The sequence below is a fragment of the Pipistrellus hanaki genome (assembly GCF_964339955.1).
Source record: "Pipistrellus hanaki genome assembly, chromosome: 10".
NCBI lineage: Eukaryota > Metazoa > Chordata > Mammalia > Chiroptera > Vespertilionidae > Pipistrellus > Pipistrellus hanaki.
Genome location: NC_140512.1, coordinates 5,994,144 through 6,017,306, shown reverse-complemented (window position 1 = coordinate 6,017,306; position 23,163 = coordinate 5,994,144). Strand labels below are relative to the sequence as shown.

Here is a 23,163-nt window from a genome sequence, read left to right as displayed (position 1 = left end):
CATAAGCCCAATAAACTTGTGACCTCAGTATTTACATGTTACCGATTTGGAAGCAATTTACCTGATCCTAGTTGAAGGCCAAAATTGCAGGGACAACTGGAAAGTTTCGTTCCAATGGCATGACAGGGCTGGCAAGCTGTTTTTGGCTATTTCCCCCCCATAGCAATCTCAAGAACAAGAAATATCAAAATAGGACCAATGTTACTAAGTCACACCATCTTCTATTCTGATGATTGGATAGTATAAAGTTTTTAAGCATGATTACAGGCTGATTCCCACACAGGTCTTGAGAACTGGAATTTAATGTGAGATACCCAATAACAATTTGGTTTAGGAATGCTTTAACAACTAGTACTAAATGTATAATTTGATGTTTAAATTCAGTAATTTAGGGAGGTTTCAAAAGAAAGTTCCTTAGTAACAGCTCAAGAGTGGGTGTCTTTCCAGAGATAACACCAGAACTAGAGGTTCTTGTTGAGCTCAACATTTTCTGAATTTATATATAAGCTTGCCCCAAGATTTTTATCTGTTGATCAGAACCACCTTTTGATGGGTGTAGGAAGGAAAGGAGATGCCCAGCTGGAATAGTATGCCTGATTTCACTTATAAACAGGAGTTTTATGATGGATAATTTCAGGAATACTATTTTTAAAGGAAGCAATATTTTTATGTTAGAATTTAAAATGGAATTTTGGTTTGGGTCAATTAAGTTGAGAAAGCTGCTTTAAGAAAGCCAAGGGCTAACTGCACAGTTGCTCATTTTAAGGTCTAGATCTTATGGACCACTTAAGGTTTGTTTTTAAACCTCATACCAAATTGGGAACACATTTTGTACAAATCTTTTTGAAGGGATTGTTTCTCAGTTCAAAGTCTTAACTGCCTACTCATGTTAACTTGTCTGGTTTAGCCATTAAAGAATGGGTCAGTAGTTTTACCCTGTAAATGCATAAAATTTGAATTGTAAATTGGCCTTTTGAAATGATCAGTTCCTGATGTCTGAAGCTGTATAGATTGGACGGATTCCTTTTTCTGATAACTACCCTGAATTCCAGAATAATTTGAGACTACTGAACTAGTAAAAATAGTTGTTAACCATGGTGTATCATGTTCCTTAATCTAAATAGAGAATACAAACTAAAATCTTGGAGATTTCCATTGCCAACACTGGATTATCGATGATAGTTGAGTAAACAGCTTCAATTTTCCCCCCTTGAATCTGGTTGTGTGGGTTAAGGGAAGTTTGACATGACCTAAAGTTACAATGGGTCAAAGTAACTTCCAGAGGGACAGTTTTGTTACTAAAACTTGCTACACTACATGCCTTTTTTTTGGCCAATTTGATGTTCACCTGTATTTTATTGTCTTGGTTGGTCCTGGGATTTGGGGAGTCTTACAGAACAATACTTGAGTAATAGGACTAACAACAGTTTTGAAGTCTTCACATAAGTATTATAGAATCTTAACATTGTAGGCTTAACCAGTTTGTCATAAAATGCCCTAAAGTTGTAGTTTAAACAACATTAGGACATCTAGAGAGTACTCCTTTGCAGTGCCAGCCTATCAACGTTCAATGTGATTGCACAAAACTGAAGGGTGATGTTTATATCTAGGAGCATTATTGTGGCATAATCTAGGCCCTAGATTCTAGGGCAAACTCAAATTAGTCAACAGCAGCAAAAACCGCAGCTCTTGAGCTGAATGTGGCTCTTGAGCCGCAGTTTGCCAACCACTGATCTAGGGTTTGAAAGAAATGGCTAGGCCAAGTTAAAAGTGGAGAAAGTTTATTATAAAAAATCCACTCTTACAAAACGGCATTTTTGCAAACCACGATAATACTTTGACCTTTGTTAGCCAAATTATATCTGACCACCTTATTTTGAAATCGAACATTGTTTATGTTAATTTGTATTTCAGTTTCATTATTTATAGGATGAGTGACTTTTCTGTTCAAGTCCATTTTTTTTCTTTTTTTTTTTTCTTACTGCCATTTATTGTGGTTTCAGTATTTCCAGTTCTTTGGTTGTAGAGTGTATGCTCATCGCCTCTTCCCCTGCTCTTGGTGTATATGTTCATGTATGGTCTCTAACGTTTTCCCATGAATCTGAGTTTTGTGTGGTGAGACATCAGTGTTATGGATGTGAGGTCATCCCTATAGGCTGCCTTACTTGCCTGGGAGTGATGAGCTATACATAGGTAGCCTTGCTTATCTCTAAAATCTGTGACTGTAGAGGTCTTTGTTCTCAGCCATTAAAGCCTGCAGTTTTTTGGACAGTATGGTTTATAATTTGGCCATTTATAGCCCTTATTTCACATAGTATTGTTAAATCCTAATGGGGATTTCCCTTATTAGTTTAACAAACTAGGTTGAGTTCAACTTGGATCAAGTCTTACCATGTTGTCCTATTCTGCTAGATATTTACCTATATTCCTGAATGGGCGTTTGGAGGAAATAATAGCTAAGGTAAATTTGCTTAGAATGTCTCTATGTAAGGGAGAAGTTAACTTTTTAAATAAATTCAAGTATAAAATTCATTTCCACAGAGAAAGTTATAATTTAAGGATTAATAAAATAGCTTTTGAAAAGCTCAGTGCTAACTAAATGAGAATGTTAAGGCTACGTTGCATTTCAAGTTAAAAACTAAGATACGTTTTAAAATAATTACACTCAGTGTTATGTTTGAAGTGACCATCTTATAAGAAAACGGCTTCCAAAGTGAGTCGATAGTTCTATCAAGTTTTTTGTCACCTTACTCTGTCCATACTTATGAATTGTGCATATTAATATAGGACGACTTCACAGAAGGAAGCTTTCCCCAGATTTCCCACATGTCTCTTTGAAGTCTTAAACTTGTCCATATAAGCTTCAAAATATAGCCTTAAATGATTCAAGTAACAGTGCTTAAAAGATGTTTGAGCAAACCTTGAAGCAGTTTCAATGGTTCGTGATCATATGTCATCAGCATTATTACTACTTTACACATATTAGTGGAATCGGTCTATTTTCAATTTCTTTCACTTTTTCTCTTTCCCTTTTGAGCTTCCTTTTTGTAGTTTGAGGTCACCAGTTCCTTGGGCACAACCAAAACACTTCCATCCTGGCTGCATTGAAGAGCATACTGGTTTGGATTGACAGGCCGACCTTCATCATCTCTTAACCTGCTAAGAATATCACGATAAAGGTCGTGCAGTTTCTTTTTCATGATGTTAATGGCTTTGTTACACTGGGCTCGCTCACTCTTGAGGGTTTCCTTCTTAGCTTGCAAGTTACATACATCATCTTCTAGATTCAAAATTATATCCAGTTTGCGCTTTCGACAGTTCTGAGCGGCAACTTTATTTTTCCCTCTTCGTCTAATATCACGGATGAGTGACACTTGTAGATCTGTCAGGTAGTACCTGCTTAGCATACTATTGAAAGAATCAACAGGCATGTGGACAATTTCATCTACAGAAAAAGGGATGTGCAGAGCTTGAGCACGGCGTTCATCACGGCTTAAGTTTCTGTCTGTGTCATTCAGGTACCTACTTTTTATTTTCTGTGGCTTCCCAGGCCATGAAAAAGACTCAGAAATGGCTTCTGGTACACTTGACTGTAAGTGGTAAGTGTGGTTATGGAATATGTGTTGAAATGCTAGGTCCCCATGGAAAGAAACACTACTAAGGTCAATGTGACAAATCTTACTGGGCTCTGGGTAGTAGCCGCCTACAGCCCCTTCTAAAGCATGGTGGGAAAGAGATTCAAGGTCACTGCTAGAACCTATGGCACTGTCACACACACAGGAATTAGAGTTGGTGACAGAGGTGCTGTTATGGCTTGAATTTAAGGAAAGCCCAGAATCAGAATCGGGCTCTCCAAAAAGGGGAGAAACTTCCATTGGATTAAAATCTTCTGTCACCAAAGACATTGAATTTATCTCATCAAATATATTTATATCAAGGTCACAGAGAAGGTCATGGCTTGTTACACTCCTTGTCTGATGGTCAACAGGTGGAAGAAATGCTGTCACATTAGTTCCAGGGAGGAGCTGTGGAGGATTGGTGGTGTGAGAATGTAACTGGAGAAACGGTTCCTGTGACTGTGAAGTCCTTCCCGCCGGGTCTCTTGTAAACGCATTGTCGGGACACAGCAACATGGCCTCATGGAGGTTGACATCGTGACTTATAGCCTGGCTAAAATTCACACCGTAATAGGCTGAGGAATTCTGCCCGTCATTGATACTTCCTGGGAGAAGGGGAATATCGCCTAGGGAGATGCCCTGAAAAGGGGAAAAGAGCACTTTAACACACAGTTCAATTTCAATAGTTCTTGTACCCAATACACCATTTTCTTTCCTCCGTTTTATCTGCTATGTAAGTAGAGAGATGCTGTTGGCTATAGCAACTTTACCCAGTTAAATATGGGCAACTGAATACATCAAGTGAATCCAAGTCAGGATATGCTATATTTGGGGGTACAATGGTTCTAATATGGCGATTTATAAAGCTTAATTAGATTAGTTATAACATTCTAATGTTCTAGTCTTACTGTACATTTTACTACTGTATAAGATGCCATTCTCATCCTAGCTGTTAGCAATCTAAATGCACACTGTGGAGGATCATGGATAATAACAGTAGTGAAGTAGTGTTGTGTATGTGTATGTGTGTCTTTAAAAAAGTGGATCAGCCCTAACTGGTTTGGCTCAGTAGACAGAGCGTTGGCAAGGCATGTATCTTGGTGCATGTATCTTGGTGCAGGCACATCCCCAGTAAGCGGTGTGCAGGAGGCAGCTGATCAATGGTTCTCTCTCATCAATATTCCTAACTATCCCTCTCCCTTTCTCTCTGTAAAAAGCCAATAAAATATATTTAAAAATAAAGTAGATCAGATCAATAAAGTATGATGACACAAATGGTACCAAAAATATAAAGCTATGCCTTACCGTGTTTCCCCGAAAAAAAGACGTAGCGCATGGAAAAATAAGACATCTGAAAATAAGACCTAGCACATCTTTGGGAGCAAAAATTAATATAAGACACTGTCTTACTTTTGGGGAAACGGTAGATTGTCAAATGTTGACTGCCACTTTGATTCTATATGAATTACATAAATTTGATTCAATAGGAATTATGCAAATTTGATTAGATCTTTGTGATTACTTGGAGGAATAGTATTTACATATTTGGCTAATTCTCTGAAGTTGAAGTGTTTACATAATCATAAGTCTGTATGCTCAAATAGTAATGTATTAGTTTATATTTAAAACTATGTCATCCAGGTTCAATTTATTGAGAGGTCAGTGCAGATATATTCCTGCAAGGATAAAAGACAATCTTCCAGTTACCTCCAGTGAATTTTCAGGCTGTGATGAAAGCAACTGAAGTAAGTCTTCCAGCGACAGAGAGGTGTCAGTCCCGTTTAGATATCTCTAGAAAAACACAAAAGGTGCATCAGTCATTAAAAGACTGAAGTGTGGTTGCTTAGAGCTCTAAGGTTTTATCTTGGAAGGACAACTAGATCTTAATCTCTATTTTTTGCCCAATCTTGTGGTTTTTACACCCCTCCTTTAGGTATCAATAGTCTCATATCTTTAAATAAGAACCTTCAACTCCTAACTCCTCCCCTATTCCTGCCCTAACCATCTTCATATAATTTTTGGCTGGCATTGTTCCAACTTATTTTGCCCTTCCACAGCTGACTCCAAATTTGCTACAGAATTATGTGACTTTACAGTCAAATATGTATTTAGATGTACCAAAATGACAACTCATTTACTCACTATTGTGTCATCTCCTGCCTTTATGAAATAGCTCCTTTGATAGCATCAGGTAGTAGTAAGTCCTAGTTTTTATAACCTGGAGTTATTTTGCCTTCTATTTGGTGAGACAATCAGGTTTAAGATTTTCCCTCAGTACTTTAGTCCCATGGCATATTATTACTATTGATTTGCTTGCATCTGTCATTTTATAGCCAATATTTTTTCCTCAGCTAATTTTAATTATTTTTTCTTAATTCTTTGTTGTCCTACCATTTCACTTTGATATGTTTGGAATTTTGTATTTAGTCGTCTTGGGACTATATTCCATCAATCTGCATCAAGATCATTTTAATTTTGGAAATATTTTGCTGGATCTTCAAAACTGCTTCCCTTTCATGCTTTCTAATCTCTCCTAGGACTACCAGAGAGCTCAGCTTTGTTGAGTGCTATTTCTGTGGGAATTGAATATCTCAGGGGCTACCAACTTATAAAACAGTTTTTTCTCTGCAAGGACGAGTCTTTGTATCATTTTCTCAACTCTGCTTTCTTGGTTCAAATGGTGTGGATCAGACTATATAGCTGGCTTGGGGCCCATTTGGAGTTCTGTTTTCTAAGGGATAGACAGTTTCCTTGCTCGGACTCCTATCTGGTCCTAGAATTATCCTAGTCCCTGTTTCCTGAACCAAAGAGCTCATAAGCAGGGAACCTCAGTGCCCCATGCACAGGCTGGAGATATTTCCAATTCATTCAACCCCACTCAGACATCTGGATCCAATTCCTCCATGAGGTTCCTCAGTTTGGTGCCCAATTATTTTAATTGTAGGGTTGAGTCCCTTCTTTGTTTCTTATATCTGTAGACTTTTGCTTTCTTGCTTTTGAGTTCCGCTGTGCACTAAAAATGTTGCCCGTTCTATTTTATCCAGGATTACCGCTTTCGGTGTGCCATGGCAATTGTCATTACAGGTCAGTAAGTTCCCAATCCTGTCTTGTGCTGTGCACCACTTCTACCCCCACCATTTCACTTCAGGGTTTCCAGCTTTGAAGATTCACACCAGTTGGACTGCGGTGTATGTGTGTGCAAATACCTGTTTTCGTTTTCCACCAAACATCTTGGTTCTATCAAGCCATGTTTTCAAGCTATTTCATTGTAATACTAGGAATAAATACAAGGCTTTGTGTGGATGCTGTAGGGATATTTAAGCTAAATTGCTAGGTAAGATTTCTTGCTTTTTAACTGGCCATTTATATACACTCTTACTGGTAGCGGACTTCTTCACCAATTGAATTATTATTTGAAATGATTCCTAATTTCTGGAGAAATTTTAGAAGTATTCTATACTTCTGTTAAGGACCTCAGATTTGCTTAGTCCTGGCCAAATGTTGACCAATATTTGCTGATGGTACAAGTGTCTGAGAATAGATAACATCAGCAGACATCTGGATTGCTGCAAAAATAATCCTTAGTGGTGGGTAAGTAACATTATAAGGTTATGAGAATCATTCCGCTTAAAATGAATTATGGACTGACCCCTTCAGGCTAGTCAAAATGTGTTTCATTCAACATTTTGCCTGTTCCCTTTTCTTCAGTGCCCCTGGAGATGGAGGGCCAAGGGGTTCACCACTACTGACCAGCCCTCTGGTTGGGCCCACAGGAGACAGAGTACTTTAGAGACAATAGCTTCTGCTGATCAAGCCCAGCTCTCACTGAGCTTTGTCCTGATGGTGGTAATGGCAGTAATGGCTTCATGTTGTTGCAAGTCCCTGTTACCTCAGTGTTTCCCTTAAAACCTGCCCTCACCTGTTTTACAAAAACAACACAATCCCCTCACTCACTTCAGAATCTCATGGGCGTGTGCCTTCTTTTGAGAACCTCAACTGTGAACATCGTTCTGTTAGAAGTCACTGAGCAACAGAGTTCTATCACACCTAACAAGTGATACAAACAATTTCTGAAACCTTCGTTTTCATAGAACTTGGTTAATCTAATTGCTGAGTTTTTTTCTGTTCAGGTGGGTACAGATCTTGCACAAAAATGGGACACTCAGCTATTCTTACAACTAATCCAAAAGACATATGGCATTAAATTTGAGTGAGCTTGCCAGGGAATGGTCAGTCTTCTAAGACAGGCTCTTAGAAATCTTAACATAAAATACAAACATACGGTTATGTTTTGGGTCAAAAATACATTTGGAACAGATCATGAGTATTTAAAGAATACGGTGGACACATTTAACTTTGTAAGACATATCTCTTAAAGGATGAAACATTACTGTAAACTTCAAACTTGTCTTTAGTGAGAAGAAAATCTCTTCAGACCAGTTAACCTACATTTAGTGTGTGTATTCTTCATTAATAGCCAGCATTCTCAGCCTGGGCCTACAGTGGGGCTAGAAAGAGGTCACTGTTAAGTAGCAAATCAAGTCATTTGTCCTAGTTATCACCCAGGACTGTCGCGTGGAAGGAAATAAATACTATTGTAACAGACTGTCAGAGTACCTAGTCAGTAACACCTCAGTAAAGAATCTTTACTGAGGTAACTAAACAAGGCCTACCCAGCAAGAACATGGAGGTGCACAGTGAGGAGCCGAGCCTGAACTGGAGGACTGAGGCACACATGCCTTGCGTTGAGTGATTTATGTGTTTCTGGAAAGTTCTGTCCAAATGGACATTTTCCCTAATTGAAATTGTATTTCCAGTTCTCTAAGGAAGCTCCTCGGACCCCTTCGTTAGCCTGTAAAGAATGCCCTGTCGGTATCTAGCAGTCACTCGGGTAACTCAGAGGCAGCCAACAGCGCCCGCTCTGCTGGGAAGCTGTGAGGGAGCAAAGACAGACAGGCACGCCCAAGAGAGAAATGAAGCGACCGCACAAAGCCACAAAATAAAACTGATAAATCATCTCCCTCAGAAAAGATAACTGGGGCATTCAGGAGTCAAGTGGGAAGTAGGCTGAAATGTCTCCTTTTGAAAAGACGCCTTTCAGCATTTTGTTAATATAAAAGTTCATTAGGGTTGATGTGACAATAACTGGGTGGCGGTGGGTGGGGAGTGCCACACCAAGGGCACATACATTATGTGAAATACAGGCCGGGGAGAATGCGTGGGTAGAAGCACAGGGAGGAGCAGTTCCCTCTGCAAAGGAAATGCAAGCCAGAACGGGGTCTGCATTTACCTGGGAGGGCTCCTTGGCGTGCACTGCACACCCCTCTCTCCTTAAGGGGGACAAAAGGGACCCTAGGAGACCACTCAGCAATGTGGCGAGTGCATCCCCTGCAGTTGGAGAAACGCAAGAGGCTGAGCAAGGGCTGTGCTTAGGGGAGGATGGACGGACGGACGGGTGAGCAGCATGTTTCCAGGACCAGCCGCTGGAGAGGGTCACCCGGAGGCGGAGAGGTTGTCCTTGTCACAAGACGGGCAAGAGAAGGACTCCAGTGGTGGGGGTCTCCCAAGAGCCTATGGCATGAAAGTACCCACCCAACAGCAACAACAAACTTTAAACACACCCTATGGTCCGGAGAAACCAGTGTCTAAACAGTGCCAGTCAAACACCTTTCCTGAGCCTTATCCCACCACCCCCAGAGAAGGCAGCTTAGTGTGCGAGGGAGGAAGGACTGGGGAAAAGGACGAATAGGCCACATGAGGTACGTACACACACACACACACACACACACACACACACACACACACACACACACACACGCTTTCCTCCTCGGACAGGCTCAGGCTGCAGCGGATGAGGGGAGAAACTGAATTTCTGTTGTTTTAAGAATGACACTGGATTATATTATTGACCAATTGCTGCCGTGGGATGATCAGGGAGACTTGTCTGTACGTCATGGGGACTGCCCTAACTTCACTCCGGGTGTAGGGAAGAACACTCACAGGACAGGACAGGACAGGCTGGCAGGGTGGGCAAAGAGCAAAGCTGTTTTCTGATTTCACTCCATCCATCATGTAATGTTCGGTGTAATGTCACATGGTCAAGGAGGTAGTGATGGACTCTGAAAAGCTGTGAAGGAGCAAAGGAATGGTACCTCGCATCCTCCAAGGCTGGCCCAAGCACAGCACCAAACGCCGCCGGGGCGGTCAGCGCTGAGAAAGCCGCCTTTTAGCTGAGTGGCAAGTGGAGCCTCCATGCCCGCCTTTGGAGCGCCTGTTTGCCAGGCTTGTGGGCTAGGGCCTCAGCCGGGCCCAGGAGAAACCGGAGGCTGGCCCACGGGGAAGAAGGGGCAGCACAGGCTGCAGGGAGGAGGCACCCCATCAGCCTGGCTCCCGGTGGTCACCATCCTGTTCCTCTTCTCGCCGCCATGAGTGTGGTTAGACACAGGAGCTAAGGCGGCTGTCCCCCCGGGGCCTGGCCTTCACTCTGGGCCGAGAGGTACGATATGGGCAAACGCCCCTGGAGCTTGGCCCAGCGGGAGGGACACTGGGTGAGGTCTTGAGCCTCAGCCCCAGCTGGCACGGAGGGTGCTTTGCCTGCAGGGGGCTGGGTGAGGATTCCTGGATGCAGGACATCAGCCATCCCTTGATCCCTTGCCACGGCAAATGCAACTAATAAAACCTACTAGCAAGCACCTGGAGGGGTATGCATGAGGGCACATACACTGTCTTGAGTTTAAATAGAGATAACTGATTCTACGGGCTGATTCCTTTGTAAACCAAATAACCACTCCGACAATAAACAACAAAAACCAAGTGTTTTCCATGTATCAGATTTGCTTAGAGTAGTAGGTCATATGTATATACAAAACTTGTTCTCAACACATACTGACAAAGCCTTAGAAAATCCACCTGCCGGCCGAAGTGGTCAGGCTGGGAAACTCGGCCACGCTCACCTCATTCCTGGATTCGGTGGTCTTTTCCGCCTCCCACTCAGGGGCGTCTGCTGTTTCAGCTTCATCTTCATCCTGCTGCTGCAGTGAGTTATCCTGGGCTGACACGCCTTGCTGAGAACTGTGACCTGTAGCTCTTAACGCCTCGTTCTCCTATAAAAATACCCAGAAAGTGTTCTAAGCAGAAATCCATATTCCATCAAGTTAGGTGAATTTGCAGCAAAGGTTTGAACTGAAGGTATAAATGGGGGATGCATCGACCCCCGCACACAGGGGACCAATGGGATTCCAGGAGAGCACAGGCAGGAAGGGCCCGGGGGAGGGAGCGAGCGGCAGCTGCTGGGGGCCTGCGAGGGGACCCCTTCCAGCTGAGCCGTCACAGAGGCCGCCACTGCTGAGGGCGACTTCACCTGAGCTCACGCCCTTCCTGGGCACGCATACCCCTCCCTCAACGGGACCGGGAGGGCACGGAGGCTGGCCACCGGCTCAGGGTGGGACCGTCGTGATGTGGGCCACTTCAGCCCCAACGCTCCTGGTTTCACGGCCTGCTTCACAGCTTGGCTTCTGCTTCGGGTCAGTCCCGTCTCCTTCCTCCCGCCACAGCGGCAGCTGCCTGGTTACTTCCTTATAAACGCTCTGCCCCTCCACTCAGTCTCGGCATTCCCCTCCCCGTTTACAGCAGCGGGGGGAGAGGAGAGTCCGGAACCTCAGGGCAGGAGGGTGGAGGGTTCAACACTATGTCCACTTAGAAAGGGAAAAGGACTGTCAGGCCTGTGATACACACTGAGTGGCCAGATTATGATCTCTGAACGTATAGTAATCTGGCCACTCAGTGTGTGTGTGTGTGTGTGTGTGTGTATTATATATATTAGAGGCCCAGTGCGTGAATTCGTGCATGGGTGGGGTCCGGCCAGCCTTGCCAGGGGGAGGGGACATGGCGATTGGCCAGCCTGCCTGCTGGTCGAACTCCTGGTCGAGGGGACAATTTGCATATTAGCCTTTTATTATATAGGAGGATGCACTCTGAGTGGCCAGATTATTATGCGTTCAGAGATCACAATAATCTGGCCACTCAGGGTAATTGGCAGAGTCTGCAAACCCCATCCACGCCTTGTGGCTAGGAGGGCGAAGGCCCCAAAACTGCCGTTAACAAGGCTCGTCCTACTCTTGCCAGCTGTGTGACTCCTGGCCACGTGGGCCCTCAGTGTACTGGTCTGTGAGAAGATAGTTCCTGTTTCACATTTTAAGAAATCAGTTGAGGAAAGGCACTCTTTACGCTTTAAGATGCTGACCAGACATCACTACTCCTTCCAGCTACTGCTTGGTTCTCAGGCGTTGCCATTGATGCCCAACGCTGGCCGCTCGGTCAGAACGGCGGGAGGAAGGCTGCCAGCCGCCCGTGGCCCGTGGTTACTGTTCTCTCTCCCCGATTCCCTCCCCTCGACGACATGGGGCGAGACACAGAGTGCATGTGTTTTTACAAGTACCCGGCCGAGCTGTGGCCCATGCTTTTAATTTACAGCCTGGGGATGCGAAACCCGTCATTAAGCTACTTTTTATGTGTACGCAGGTGATACTCTTGTGAGGCTGTGACTCAAAAAAAAAAAGAAAAAAAAAAGAAAGTGAGTTTCCAAGCTTGCCACAGGAAGCCATCGTAAACCCCTGGCCGGGGGTCTGATCACAGCGAGAACCCAGTGCCGTGTCCTGACCTGGCCTGCTGGGAAGGCCCCCCCCCCACGGCGCTCTGCCGGGAGGACACCGTCTCCCCTCCGCTCGGACCCCCTTCTCCGTGCGGCCCCTGGAGCCGCTCTCCTGGGTCTGCTCCCATGGCCGCAGGTTTTCCCTCGGCACTTACTGTCTTCTGTCTGAAATGGCAGCTGTTTGGGTCGTTTCTTTCCCACTGGGCTGGGAAGGTATGACTGTCCTCGGCTGTTCAGTCCCGTAGCCACTGCCCCACACAGGCCCAGGGAGGCTTGCCGAGGCGGTGAGGGGGGGAAGCGGGAGAGAGGAGCCGCCTCTCCTCTCCCTGCTCCGCCCCCCAAGCTCTGAGCCCCCAAGCTCTGCTACCCCCAAGCTCTGCTGCCCCCCAAGCTCTGAGCCCCCAAGCTCTGCCGCCCCCCAAGCTCTGAGCCCCCAAGCTCTGCCGCCCCCCAAGCTCTGAGCCCCCAAGCTCTGCCGCCCCCCAAGCTCTGAGTCCCCAAGCTCTGCTGCCCCCCAAGCTCTGCTACCCCCCAAGCTCTGCCGCCCCCCAAGCTCTGCCACCCCCCAAACTCTGCTGCCCCCCAAGCTCTGCTATCCCCCAAGCTCTGCTGCCCCCCAAGCTCTGCTACCTGTAGCCTGGCTCCCGAGTCTGCGCTGGGCCCTGAGGAGGGTGACGGCGGGCTGGTGGGGAAAGGCCTTCACTGGGCCTGCCCCTTACTCCTCCGGGGGCAGGAGGGCTGGCCCTGCTCTGGCCTCCGGTCGGAGGAACCTTGGAAGACAGAGTGGAGTGGTGCCCATGAGAGAGAGGACTGCAGAGGGAGAGGGTGAAGGCCAGGGGCTCAGGCTGGCGGCAAGCCGGAGTCACCACGGGCAGCCGGATGGAGAGTGCCCTGTTTGGCCTGGGTGGTTTTAAGGGCGGTTTGTAATGATTACAGCTCGGGTTTATGGGGCGCTTGCTGTGGGCCACGCACCACACACATGTTCTCCATGAAGTTGCTCAGCATCCTTCTTCAGGGGGAAACTGAGGCACAGGGAGCTCCAGCCGCTTGCCCGGAAGTCACACAGCGGGCACGTGAGAGAACCGGGATTTGGTTGCCGGTTGCAGGCGCTTCTGCTTCAGAGCCATTTCTCGGGCGCTGTCTTGCTCTTTGTTTGCACCTCTAGAGCCTGGGGTGTCCCCTGGAAGCTGACCCCTGAGAACGGGGGCTCCTGTGCTGGCTGGCTTCGGGCGGGTTCACCCATGGGAGGGGGGCAGATCACCCCCTCACCTCACTCAGCTCCCCTCTTTGCACTCCTGCCTGCTGGCCTCTGGGCCCCCCATCCCTGTCCGCTCCTGCAAGGAGCCAGGCATGGAGTCCCTCCAGGGAGCCATCTATGAATGCTGCGTCCCGTCGGAACCAGCACTGCCCACACTGACTCCCGCCTGCTCCACACTGCGTCCCCCCCCCCCACACACACACACCCACACACACACACCACCACCACACACACACACCACACACGAGACCAGCGGTGCTGGGAAGATCCCGTTACCATGCAGAACAGCTGGCCACACGCAAGGAATGAGTCTGTTTGGATCGTGAGACCAACAAACCACCTGTGGAAAGCTGCTCATGCCATAACCGGGAATCTGAATACGGACTGCATGCTTAATAATACCAACAATTATTGATTTAAAAAAAAAATTATTTCAGAGAGGGAGAGGGAGATAGAAACACCAATGGTGAGAGTCATTGATTGGCTGCCTCCTGCATACACACCCCCCCAACTGGGGATCGAGCTCACAACCCAGGCATATGCCCTTGACCCCTCAGTCCACAGGCCAACACTCTCTCTATCCACTGAGCCAAACCAACCAGGGCAAGAATTACCAATTTTCTAGATGTACTAGTGGCATTATGGTTATACTACAAGAGTCCTTATAGCCGAAACCAGTTTGGCTCAGTGGATAGAGCGTCGGCCTGTGGACTGAAAGGTCCCAGGTTCGATTCCGGCCCAGGCATGTGCACTGGTTGGGGGCACATTCCCGGTGGGGGGTGTGCAGGAAGCAAGCTGATTAATATTTCTCTATCATCGATGTTTCTAACTATCTCTCTCTCTTCCTCTCTGTGAAAAACCAATAAAATATATATTTTATTTTTTAAAAAGAGTCCTTATAGTTCAGGAATGTCTACTGAGATACTTCCGGAAGGGCTCTGCTCCTCCGGAGCCTGAGACCTCCTTCCCATCACAGCTCTTCAGATATTCTGAGCTGGTGACTTTGTTCCCTCTTCAGTCTGATCATCCCCGACTGGAACATCCCCATTCTGGTCAGTCGTTTCCCGAAGGATTTCCCACCCTGGGGGCTGAAGGGTTCCTGGCACACCCAAGCAAGTTCCAGAACGACCCAGCGGGACAGGAGTTCCTGGAGATTCAACCCCCAGCTCTGGGCAATAAGGGCAAATCGCCTGTTGAACTGTAACATGCCAGGAGCTATAACCTGGACTCACATGTACCAGCCCTTAGCGCACAGCTGCTAACCCCCACCAGGGCTCTTCCGGAAGGTCTCGCTCACAAAGGCGCCAGGGAGGAAGGAGCGGGGAGGGTGTGACCATCAGTTCTACATGTTGACATGGCGTGCGGGGAGGCTGTATCGGAGACCACAATTGCTCACTCAAACACCAGCCCAGGTGCTGGAGGTATCTGGTGGCTGTGGTTGACAGCTATAGTCAACAGGTGGCTTTAACAAGATCATTTTCGATAATCGGAGTGAGCTGCATCCGATCAGGTGAAAGGCCTTGGAAGCAAAACTGAGGGAGAGGAAGTCCTGCCTCCAGCCTGCTGAATTCCCAGCTGCCCTAGAGTTTGGACTTGTCAACCGTTACAACCATGGCAGCCAATGCCTTGAATTCAATCATATATATATATATATATATATATATATATATATATATATTTGTGTTTTTGTGTGTGTGTGTATCATATCTTCATGTTATATTGGTATAATACATACACACACACACACACACACATATATATATATTTAATTTAAATAAACATTGGAGAGTCTATTGTAAAAAAATATTTTACTGATTTTTTTACAGGGTGGAAGAGAGAGAGGGATAGAGAGTTAGAAACACCGATGAGAGAGAATCATCAATCAGCTGCCTCTTGCACACCCCCTACTGGGGATGTGCCCGCAACCAAGGTACATGCCCTTGACCGGAGTCGAACCTGGGACCTTTCAGTCCGCAAGCCGACGCTCTATCCACTGAGCCAAACCGGTTTCGGCTGGTATAATCTATATTATTCATATTTTACTGCTTCTGTTCCTTGGAGAGCCCTTGTTGATAGTCATACCCAACCTCAAAGGCCGCACCCCTGTGGCCACAGGTCAGGCCTCTCTGCCACTGCTAATACTCTGCCCACCATCACCTGCAGCTTAACCCAGAACAACCCGCTGTGCGCCCGAGCCTCCGCAGCCTCGGCTGCCACACGTGTATCCAAATAACAACACGGATCCTTGGCCAGATTCTGAGAACAGACTGTTCCGGTCGGAAGCCGCCATGGACGGGAGAAGCCTGTTTTTACAGCGCGTCGCTCTGCAGTGGGTGGGAGGTAGGGTTAGCCCAGTGCTTACGAGCAGTAACCTGTTCTATTCTGGGCAAGGTCGCTAACCTGCTGTGTAACTTCGGGCAATCCTATTTCAACACTGGACTAATTACAATGCCAACCTGAAAGTCTGCTGCCCCCGTCCTCTCAGATTGGCACGGAGTGGCCAGATGGCCCATCAGGACTTGGATCTGACCTACTTTCTAGCTGGACTCGGGCCATGAAGGACCCACGACACAGTCAAGTTCATGGTGTCAGGCCAGCACGGAGGGCGGGATGAGGATTGCTCAGCAGACGCTTTTCGAACCCGCCTGCGCTCCTCACCCCGTCCTGGTGCCACCTGGGGTTAAAGCGAAGACGCAGTTTCCACACTGAAGACACCACCGTGCAAGACAGAGCGTGCCCCTGGCCCCGGCCTGCGCGCGCTCTGCTCCCCTGTGCTCCCTCTGTCCCAACCTCCCTCATGGTGTAGGAGGGCCGTCCTCAGTATAGGGCTGGCTCTTCAAGGCACAAAAGGACAATTTAAAATGAATGAGAAACCGAAACCGGTTTGATAGAGCGTCGGCCTGCGGACTGAAAGGTCCCAGGTTCGATTCCGGTCAAGGGCATGTACCTTGGTTGCGGGCACATCCCCAGTGGGGGGCGTGCAGGAGGCAGCTGATCGATGATTCTGTCTCATTGATGTTTCTAACTCTCTATCCCTCTCTCTTCCTCTCTGTAAAAAAAATCAATGAAATACATTAAAAAAAATAAAAATAAAATGCTTGTAGAAGAGGTGATCATTGACGTGAGTCTGGGCAAACAAAGGTAGCAGATTAAGAGGCAGGAGAGCAGGAGGCTGTCTGAGAAAAGAGGGAGAAAGTTTCAGCGGGAAGGAGGACTACGGCGGAGGATCATGGGGGAGGAGCTCAGCGAGGCCAGTTAGGGAGCTGGGTCACGCTGCCACGTGAAGAGCCGTGATGACAAAATACCCAACGGGCAGGTAATGAGGCACCCGTGGAGGCTCTCGAATGGAAGCTCAGAAACCTGCCCCTGGCGTCAGACGGCGGAAACAGATCCGACGGCCCCTGCAGCCCGTCTGACTCCAGTCCGGAGCACGGGGCCACTAGGCCAGCCCGCACTCTGATGATCTCAGACGAGCGGAGACACGGGCAGAGCGGGGAGAAGAATGACCGGAGGAACACTGCGGAGGTGGCAGGCCTGTGGCCTAACAACGCGGGGAGGGACTGGCCGGAGAAACCTGGAAAGAAGGCTCCTCGGGGTTGCTTCACATCAAGGTAGTAACCCCCTTCCCGGCCCCCAGATCTGCTCACGCGCTTACACCACACCCTGCTGCCGTGACCCTGCTTCCACAGACAGCTTCCTTTCCCACAGGCGGAGCCTGCTGCCGAGCGAGCTGAAGGCCCGCGGCTGCCAGGAAAGGGAGCTGGTGACTCTGTAACAAAACGAACCGTAACCCTCGAGGCCGCACGTGGAAGGAAGTTGCCCGGTGACCTTATCTGGAGCCTGAAGCCTGTGGCTGTGATTAGCAAAGGTGAGTAGGGAGGGACCCCAATCCAACAGGACCCCGGCGGCCCCCGAAAAGGAGACTCGGACACTGACACGCACCAGGAGAACGCCGCCGGGAGACGGAGGCAGAGAGCGGGCCAGGGCTGCCAGCCGAGGGCCAGAGGGCGGCCCCGCCAACTCCCTCCTCTCCAGAGCTGCGGGACGGTGGGTCCTATTCCTCAGGCCGCGCAGGCGGCAGCACCGGGACACGGACACTGTGCCCTGTGCCCTCCTGTCCTCCGGGAGACCAGAGGCTCCAGCAAGCAGGCAGAGCCTGCGGGAAGCTGGTGGTGCGGCCAAGGATGTGGTCACCGGGCAGCCCCTGATCCTCGCTGTGCACTAAAGACGGCAAGGGTGTGAGATCCCATCTACCTGCAGCTCCCTCGGCACCGGGGACTCTCTTTGATTTTGAAAGGACAAACAATTTTAAAATATATATATATTTTATTGTTGTTTTTTTTTTTTTTTTACAGAGAGGAAGGGAGAGGGATAGAGAATTAGAAACATTGATGAGAGAGAAACATCGACCAGCTGCCTCCTGCACACCCTCTACTGGGGATGTGCCTGCAACCCAGGTACATGCCCTTGACCAGAATCGAACCTGGGACCTTTCAGTCCGCAGGCCGATGCTCTATCCACTGAGCCACACCGGTTAGGGCAGGACAAACAATTTTCACTTTACCAATCCAGCACCCTTCTCTTCCCCTTCCTCTTAGAGGCAAGTATTGATGGTGCCAGCTTTTCCCCAGACCCGAAAGAACACAGCCCACTGCCCTCAGGAGACCAAGAGGTCCTGCCGGGCCCTCTCCGGGCAGGGGGTGCCCATCCCGGGGCGGGAACCCCATCAGGAGGACAGGCCCTCTGTCTCCACGCGGCAGCCGCTCCCCGAAGCACAGGAGCCGCGGTGAGCAGTCACCGCCCTCAGACAGGCTCAGGTTCAGGTGCGCGGAAACCGTCGGCGTCTTTGTTTCGCCCGAGCATTTCCCCGAAGAACAGCGATGGCCGTGGTCGGCGGCCAGCGGGCTGCCCCGGGGAATTCCGGGCAGGGTGCTCAGACGGCGCGGGGCCCCACTCAGAAGCGAAACCGCAGCAGCCCTGCCTCTGACACTTGGAAAACCCCCGCTGCAGCCTCCCCCCGCACAGGGCCAGACGGAGGAGGAACTGCACGGACAGCCGGCGCCTCCTGCCACGCCACGGGGAGCCACCAGCGCGATCTGTTTAAAGACATAACAAGCCCAAAGCCGTGTGGCTCAGCGGACAGAGCGTCGGTCTGCGGACTGAAGGGTCCCGGGTTCCATTCCGGTCAGGGGCCTGTACCTCGGCTGCAGGCACATCCCCGGTAGGAGGTGTGCAGGAGGCAGCTGGTCGATGATTCTCTCTCATCGACGTTTCTAACTCTCCCTCTCCCTTCCTCTCTGTAAAACATCAATAAAATATATTTTAAAAAATAAATAAATAAAAACAACCAACCTAGGATGGTCTCTGGGGCAAAGCACGCCCCCTCTTTGAAGTTCCCGGTCCCTGACTGTCAGTAAGCCCTGAGGCCCGGTCCTGGGCCGGCCGTGCGGGACGAGCGGCGTCTCAGAGCCGCCCTCTGCGGGGCGGGAGGCGCCCCCACGATGCCCGAGGTGCAGCTGAGGACACGGCGGCACAGAGAGGGCGAGACACGGGCCCGCCACAGAGCCGGTGGGAGAGCTGGGCTTCAACGCCAGGCCGCCTGGCGCCAATACACCCCCCACCCCCCGGACAGACACACAGCCACGCCAGCCAGGCGGACGGATAGAAGGGAATAAAGGGGGCTGAGGATGCAGGCGGAACGAGAGAGCGTCAACAATCACATTCCCGGCGCTGGGCTGGCACGTCACAGGCGATTCCCGTGTAACTGGCACAGCCACGCCCCGAGGGAAGCCCTGCGCTCCCAGAGGGACCTGTGAGGGCGCCTTAGGAAGGGACGCCCCACACCCGGGCCGCGTAGTGCAAACACCGCTGTCCTTTCCCAGCCCCGTCCTCCCCAGCCCTGGCTCCCAGTGACAGCCTGGGCGCCATGGGCCTGTGGCCTGCTCTTTAGTCCACCCAGCTTTGGGGAGCCGTGGGCACGGGGCAGGCGTGAGGGCAGCACCCACTGGGCCGCACGCCCGTCCGCAGAGCCTGAGTGCAGGGCAGGTGCCCAGTGCAGGTGCCCGTTTGGGAGTCCGGAAGCTCAGGTTCTAGCTCCACGTCTGGCACTGGAATAAGGTGACCAGACGTCCCGATTTTTAACAACTTGGCCCACGTCCTGCCGCGTTTTTTAAAATGCCGCAGGACGCGGGACAAATTGTTTTGTTTTGTTTTTTTTTTAAAAATATATTTCATTGATTTTTTTTACAGAGAGGAAGAGAGAGGGATAGAAAATTAGAAACATCGATCAGCTGCCTCTTGCACACCCCGCCCACTGGGGGTGTGCCCGCAACCAGGGACATGCCCTTGACCAGAATCGAACCTGGGACCTTTCAGCCCACAGGCCGACGCTCTATCCACTGAGCCAAACCGGATTCGGCGAGGGACAAATTGTTAAAAATAGGAACTGTCCTGCCAAAAGCGGGACGTCTGGTCACCTTACACTAAAACTGTGTGGCTTTCACCGAGCGCCCCAATCTCCCTGGGCCCCCCTTTTCTTGTTCACGATGGAGACAAGGCAGCCTGGCGGGTTGATGTGGAAAAGGTGTGGCCGAGGAGGGTGAACTGCCGTGAGCACTCCGGTGCTCCCCAGCTGACCTTGGCTGAAACCCATACAACCAGGCCATCCCCGCACCTGCCAGCTTCAGCGCCCGCCACGGGGAGGCCCCACCGGGATGGCTTCCTGGACTTCACCCTCTTCCCCGGGAACGTGGGGCTCAAGGACTCCAAGGTCTGGCTGGGCCCGGCCTCTGGAACTCCCTGTCCCCCCTTCCCTCCTCCTCCCCGCTTCCCCCGCCTCAGGCTGGCCTGTCCAAACAGGCATCAGCCAGGTGATGGGAAGGAAGGGAGGGAAGTCCTGCAGGGAGCACTACCTCACTCCCTCCGGGCCCTGTGCACTCGGCCGGCCCGCTGGCACTCAGCGGTGAGGGGGCGGGTGCCATCTGGCCCCGCATCCAGCCCTGGGTTTCACCTTCACCCTGTGGGTGGTTCTGTCACGCACCTCAGGGGAGGAGGGTGAGGGCAGCGTGGGGCCGGATTGGATGAGTGGGTGGGAAGAACCTTCCAGGTTGGGGACAGATAGGAGCCCACCAAGGCTCCCACCAGCTCCCATTTGTCCGCTGGGGGGCGGGGGGAGAGGGGGGCTGGGATCTGGGTGACAGTGAATCACCCAGCGCCGGGCACAGTGACCCCTCCGGGAGGGTGTGGGGGGGGGGGAGGACTGGGATCTGGGTGACAGTGACCCCTCCGGGAAGGGGGGGGGGACTGGGATCTGGGTGACAGCGAATCACCCAGCGCCTGGCACAGTGACCCCTCTGGAGGACGGGGGGGGGGGGGGGGGGGGAGGGGGGGGGAGGGGAGGACTGGGATCTGGGTGACAGTGAATCACCCAGCGCCTGGCACAGTGACCCCTCCGGAGGGTGGAGGAGCTCGTCTGACAACTGCCTACACACAGGGCAGTTCCAAGCGCAGCCAACAAACCAGTCTAGCCCCGGTCCCGTTTTGCATAAGATTGCACTCCACACACACACACACACACACACACACACACACCCGTCCGAGGAACACTGGCTGATCGATACCCATTGTTAACACCACGGTTGGGCGGAGAAAGCAGGAAGAGGCCCCTCGGAAGGCCTGTGGACAGGGCGCTTCATGGAAAGGGGCGCCCAGGTGTCCGGGGCCGGAGGGGGCAGGGAGTGAGGAGCGGCCCAGACACGTCCATGAGCGGACCTCGGTGGACGCGGTTCCAAAAGAAAGCGAAGCCGAAGGGCTGGAACCCATATTCCAAAGGGAATCGTTAGGCGCCGGGTGATGGCCGGGCTCCTGCTTACGCCAACGGGCGGTCCCCGCGGGGAGAGGGAGGCGCAGGGCTCGCACGCGGGGGGCGGAGGGGTCACAGGCGGCGGGGGGCCAGCCCGCCTCCGCCTGGACAGACACTGTCCTCCGCCTGGACACCGTCCACCGCCCCTTCCGCCCGGGAAGCAGCAAACGCGACCCCAACGGGGTTCAAACCCGGGCGGGGCCATCGCGCTGGGCCGGGAGCGCGGTTCCCAAAGGGAAACCTGCGCGGGGCCAAGTCCTCCTTCCGACCCTCTGCGCCCGGCACGGGCTCCCCTGGAGGGAACAGACCGTTCAGGGCACACGGGGCGCTCAGAGGCGGCGGAAGGCAAGCATCTTACCGGCACCCCGCCCGGCCCCGAGCCGCCCTACCTGGCCATCCCACCTACGGGTCCCCTACAACGGAAACGGGGATTTCACCCACTTCTTTCTCCAACACCTAAAAGCCACACTCAGAGCCACAAAAAGGAGAGGGGCAGAGTCGTCCGCGACCCTACAGCCCCCCAGGGGCGGAGGGTGGGAGGCCAGCGGGGTCCTCACCCCCAGGGCCCTCCTCCCCTCCCGGGCGCCCGGCCAGCGCCCCCCGCTCACCTGGCTGGCGCGTCCGCTGGCGTCCGGCACCCGCGCCGTGGGCTCCGCGGGCGCCTCCTCCTCCTCCCCGGCGGCCAGGGGGCTGCTCGGGGCCGCGCGGGGGTCCCCGCCGCCCCCCAGCGCAGCCTGGCTGCCGCCGTCCGCGCCGGCGCCCCCTCCTCCGGCCGCCGAGGCCGCGGCGGCGCCCAGCAGCCCGTGCGCCCCGTCGGGGTCGCCGGCCGCCACGCTGTGCACCAGCCAGGCGTGCACGCGGGTGCGGGGGATGAACGGGGCGCCCAGCGCGCGCACCGCCCGCAGCAGCCGGCCCGCGGGCTCGGGCCCCCGCCCTTTGGGGTGCGGGGGCTCCGCGCGCCCCCAGCCCCCGGGGGCCGGGAAGGGGCTGAGCGCGGAGGCGGGGCTCGGCCGGCCCCAGAGCAGCAGCTCATCCCGCAGCGGGGCGCGCGGCGGGAGCAGCAGGTAGAGGTCCCGGTCCAGGTCCCGGTCCCGGTCCGGGTCCCGGTGGAGCCCCGCCAAGCCCAGCAGGACGGTGAGGTGCAGGAGGCCGCCGCCGTCGGACCACCACGGCTTCAGGAACTTCATCTCCCGCGCAGCCCGGACCCCGCCGGCGCCCGCGGTCCCAGCTCCAGCGGCCGCGGGGACACGTGCGGCCCGCGCACGGCGACACTCGCCCGGAAGAGACAGAAGCGGAACAATGGGCCCGGACGGGAGCGGCGTCGCGGGTCCCTGAGCCCCGCACAAAGGCGCTCGCTCCCTCGCAGGTCCGCCCGGGCCGAGCTCCGGGAGCCGGAGGAGGAGCCACCTGCGCGCCGGCCCCGCCGCCCGCGCCCCGCCGCCCGCAGCTCCGCCAGGCCCCGCCCCCGGCCCCGGGCGCCGCCCCGGGACACGCCCGCCGCCGCCGCCGGGGCCGGGCCTGTGGGCGGGGCGGGCCTGTGGGCGGGGCCTGAGGCGGGCGGGGCGGGGCTCCCAGCTCAAAGGCTCTTTATTCCCGGGAGCGCAAAGCTCCCTGGGAGCGGCGTTGTGGGCGCCGAGGGGCTCCCCACCTCGTGCCGGCGGGCTGGCCGGTGGAGGCTGGAGGCCGGGGTGGGGTGCGGGGTCAGGAGCAGGGACAGGAAGTGTAGACTGAGGTGACCGGATTTTAACATTGGTAAAGCGGGACACCACTGCAAGGG

At 52.1% G+C, this 23,163-nt stretch overlaps 2 protein-coding genes across 2 annotated transcripts in view; one reads left to right on the top strand and one right to left on the bottom strand.

Moving 5' to 3' along the window:
- The window catches only part of HNRNPA2B1 (heterogeneous nuclear ribonucleoprotein A2/B1), a 473,571-nt gene that overhangs the window by 11,474 nt on the left and 438,934 nt on the right, over positions 1-23,163 (top strand). The window lies entirely within an intron of this gene.
- Positions 1,765-22,852, bottom strand: NFE2L3 (NFE2 like bZIP transcription factor 3). Its single transcript, XM_084896363.1, has 4 exons — positions 21,995-22,852; positions 10,571-10,720; positions 5,325-5,408; positions 1,765-4,256 (listed from the first exon to the last, which is right to left on the bottom strand). The coding sequence occupies exons 1-4, from the start codon at positions 22,571-22,573 to the stop codon at positions 3,003-3,005; spliced, it is 2,067 nt and encodes a 688-aa protein (XP_084752489.1). The 5' UTR covers positions 22,574-22,852; the 3' UTR covers positions 1,765-3,002.

What these genes read in the sequence shown, in the direction of transcription:
- NFE2L3 (XM_084896363.1), bottom strand. Translation starts at nt 22,573, where the DNA reads ATGAAGTTCCTGAAGCCGTGGTGGTCCGACGGCGGCGGCCTCCTGCAC. An exon ending in CCACCGAATCCAGGAATGAG is followed by an intron (nt 5,409 to 10,570) that starts GTGAGCGTGGCC and finishes GTGTTTTTCTAG; the next exon opens with AGATATCTAAACGGGACTGA. An exon ending in AGCCTGAAAATTCACTGGAG is followed by an intron (nt 4,257 to 5,324) that starts GTAACTGGAAGA and finishes TCCCCTTTTCAG; the next exon opens with GGCATCTCCCTAGGCGATAT.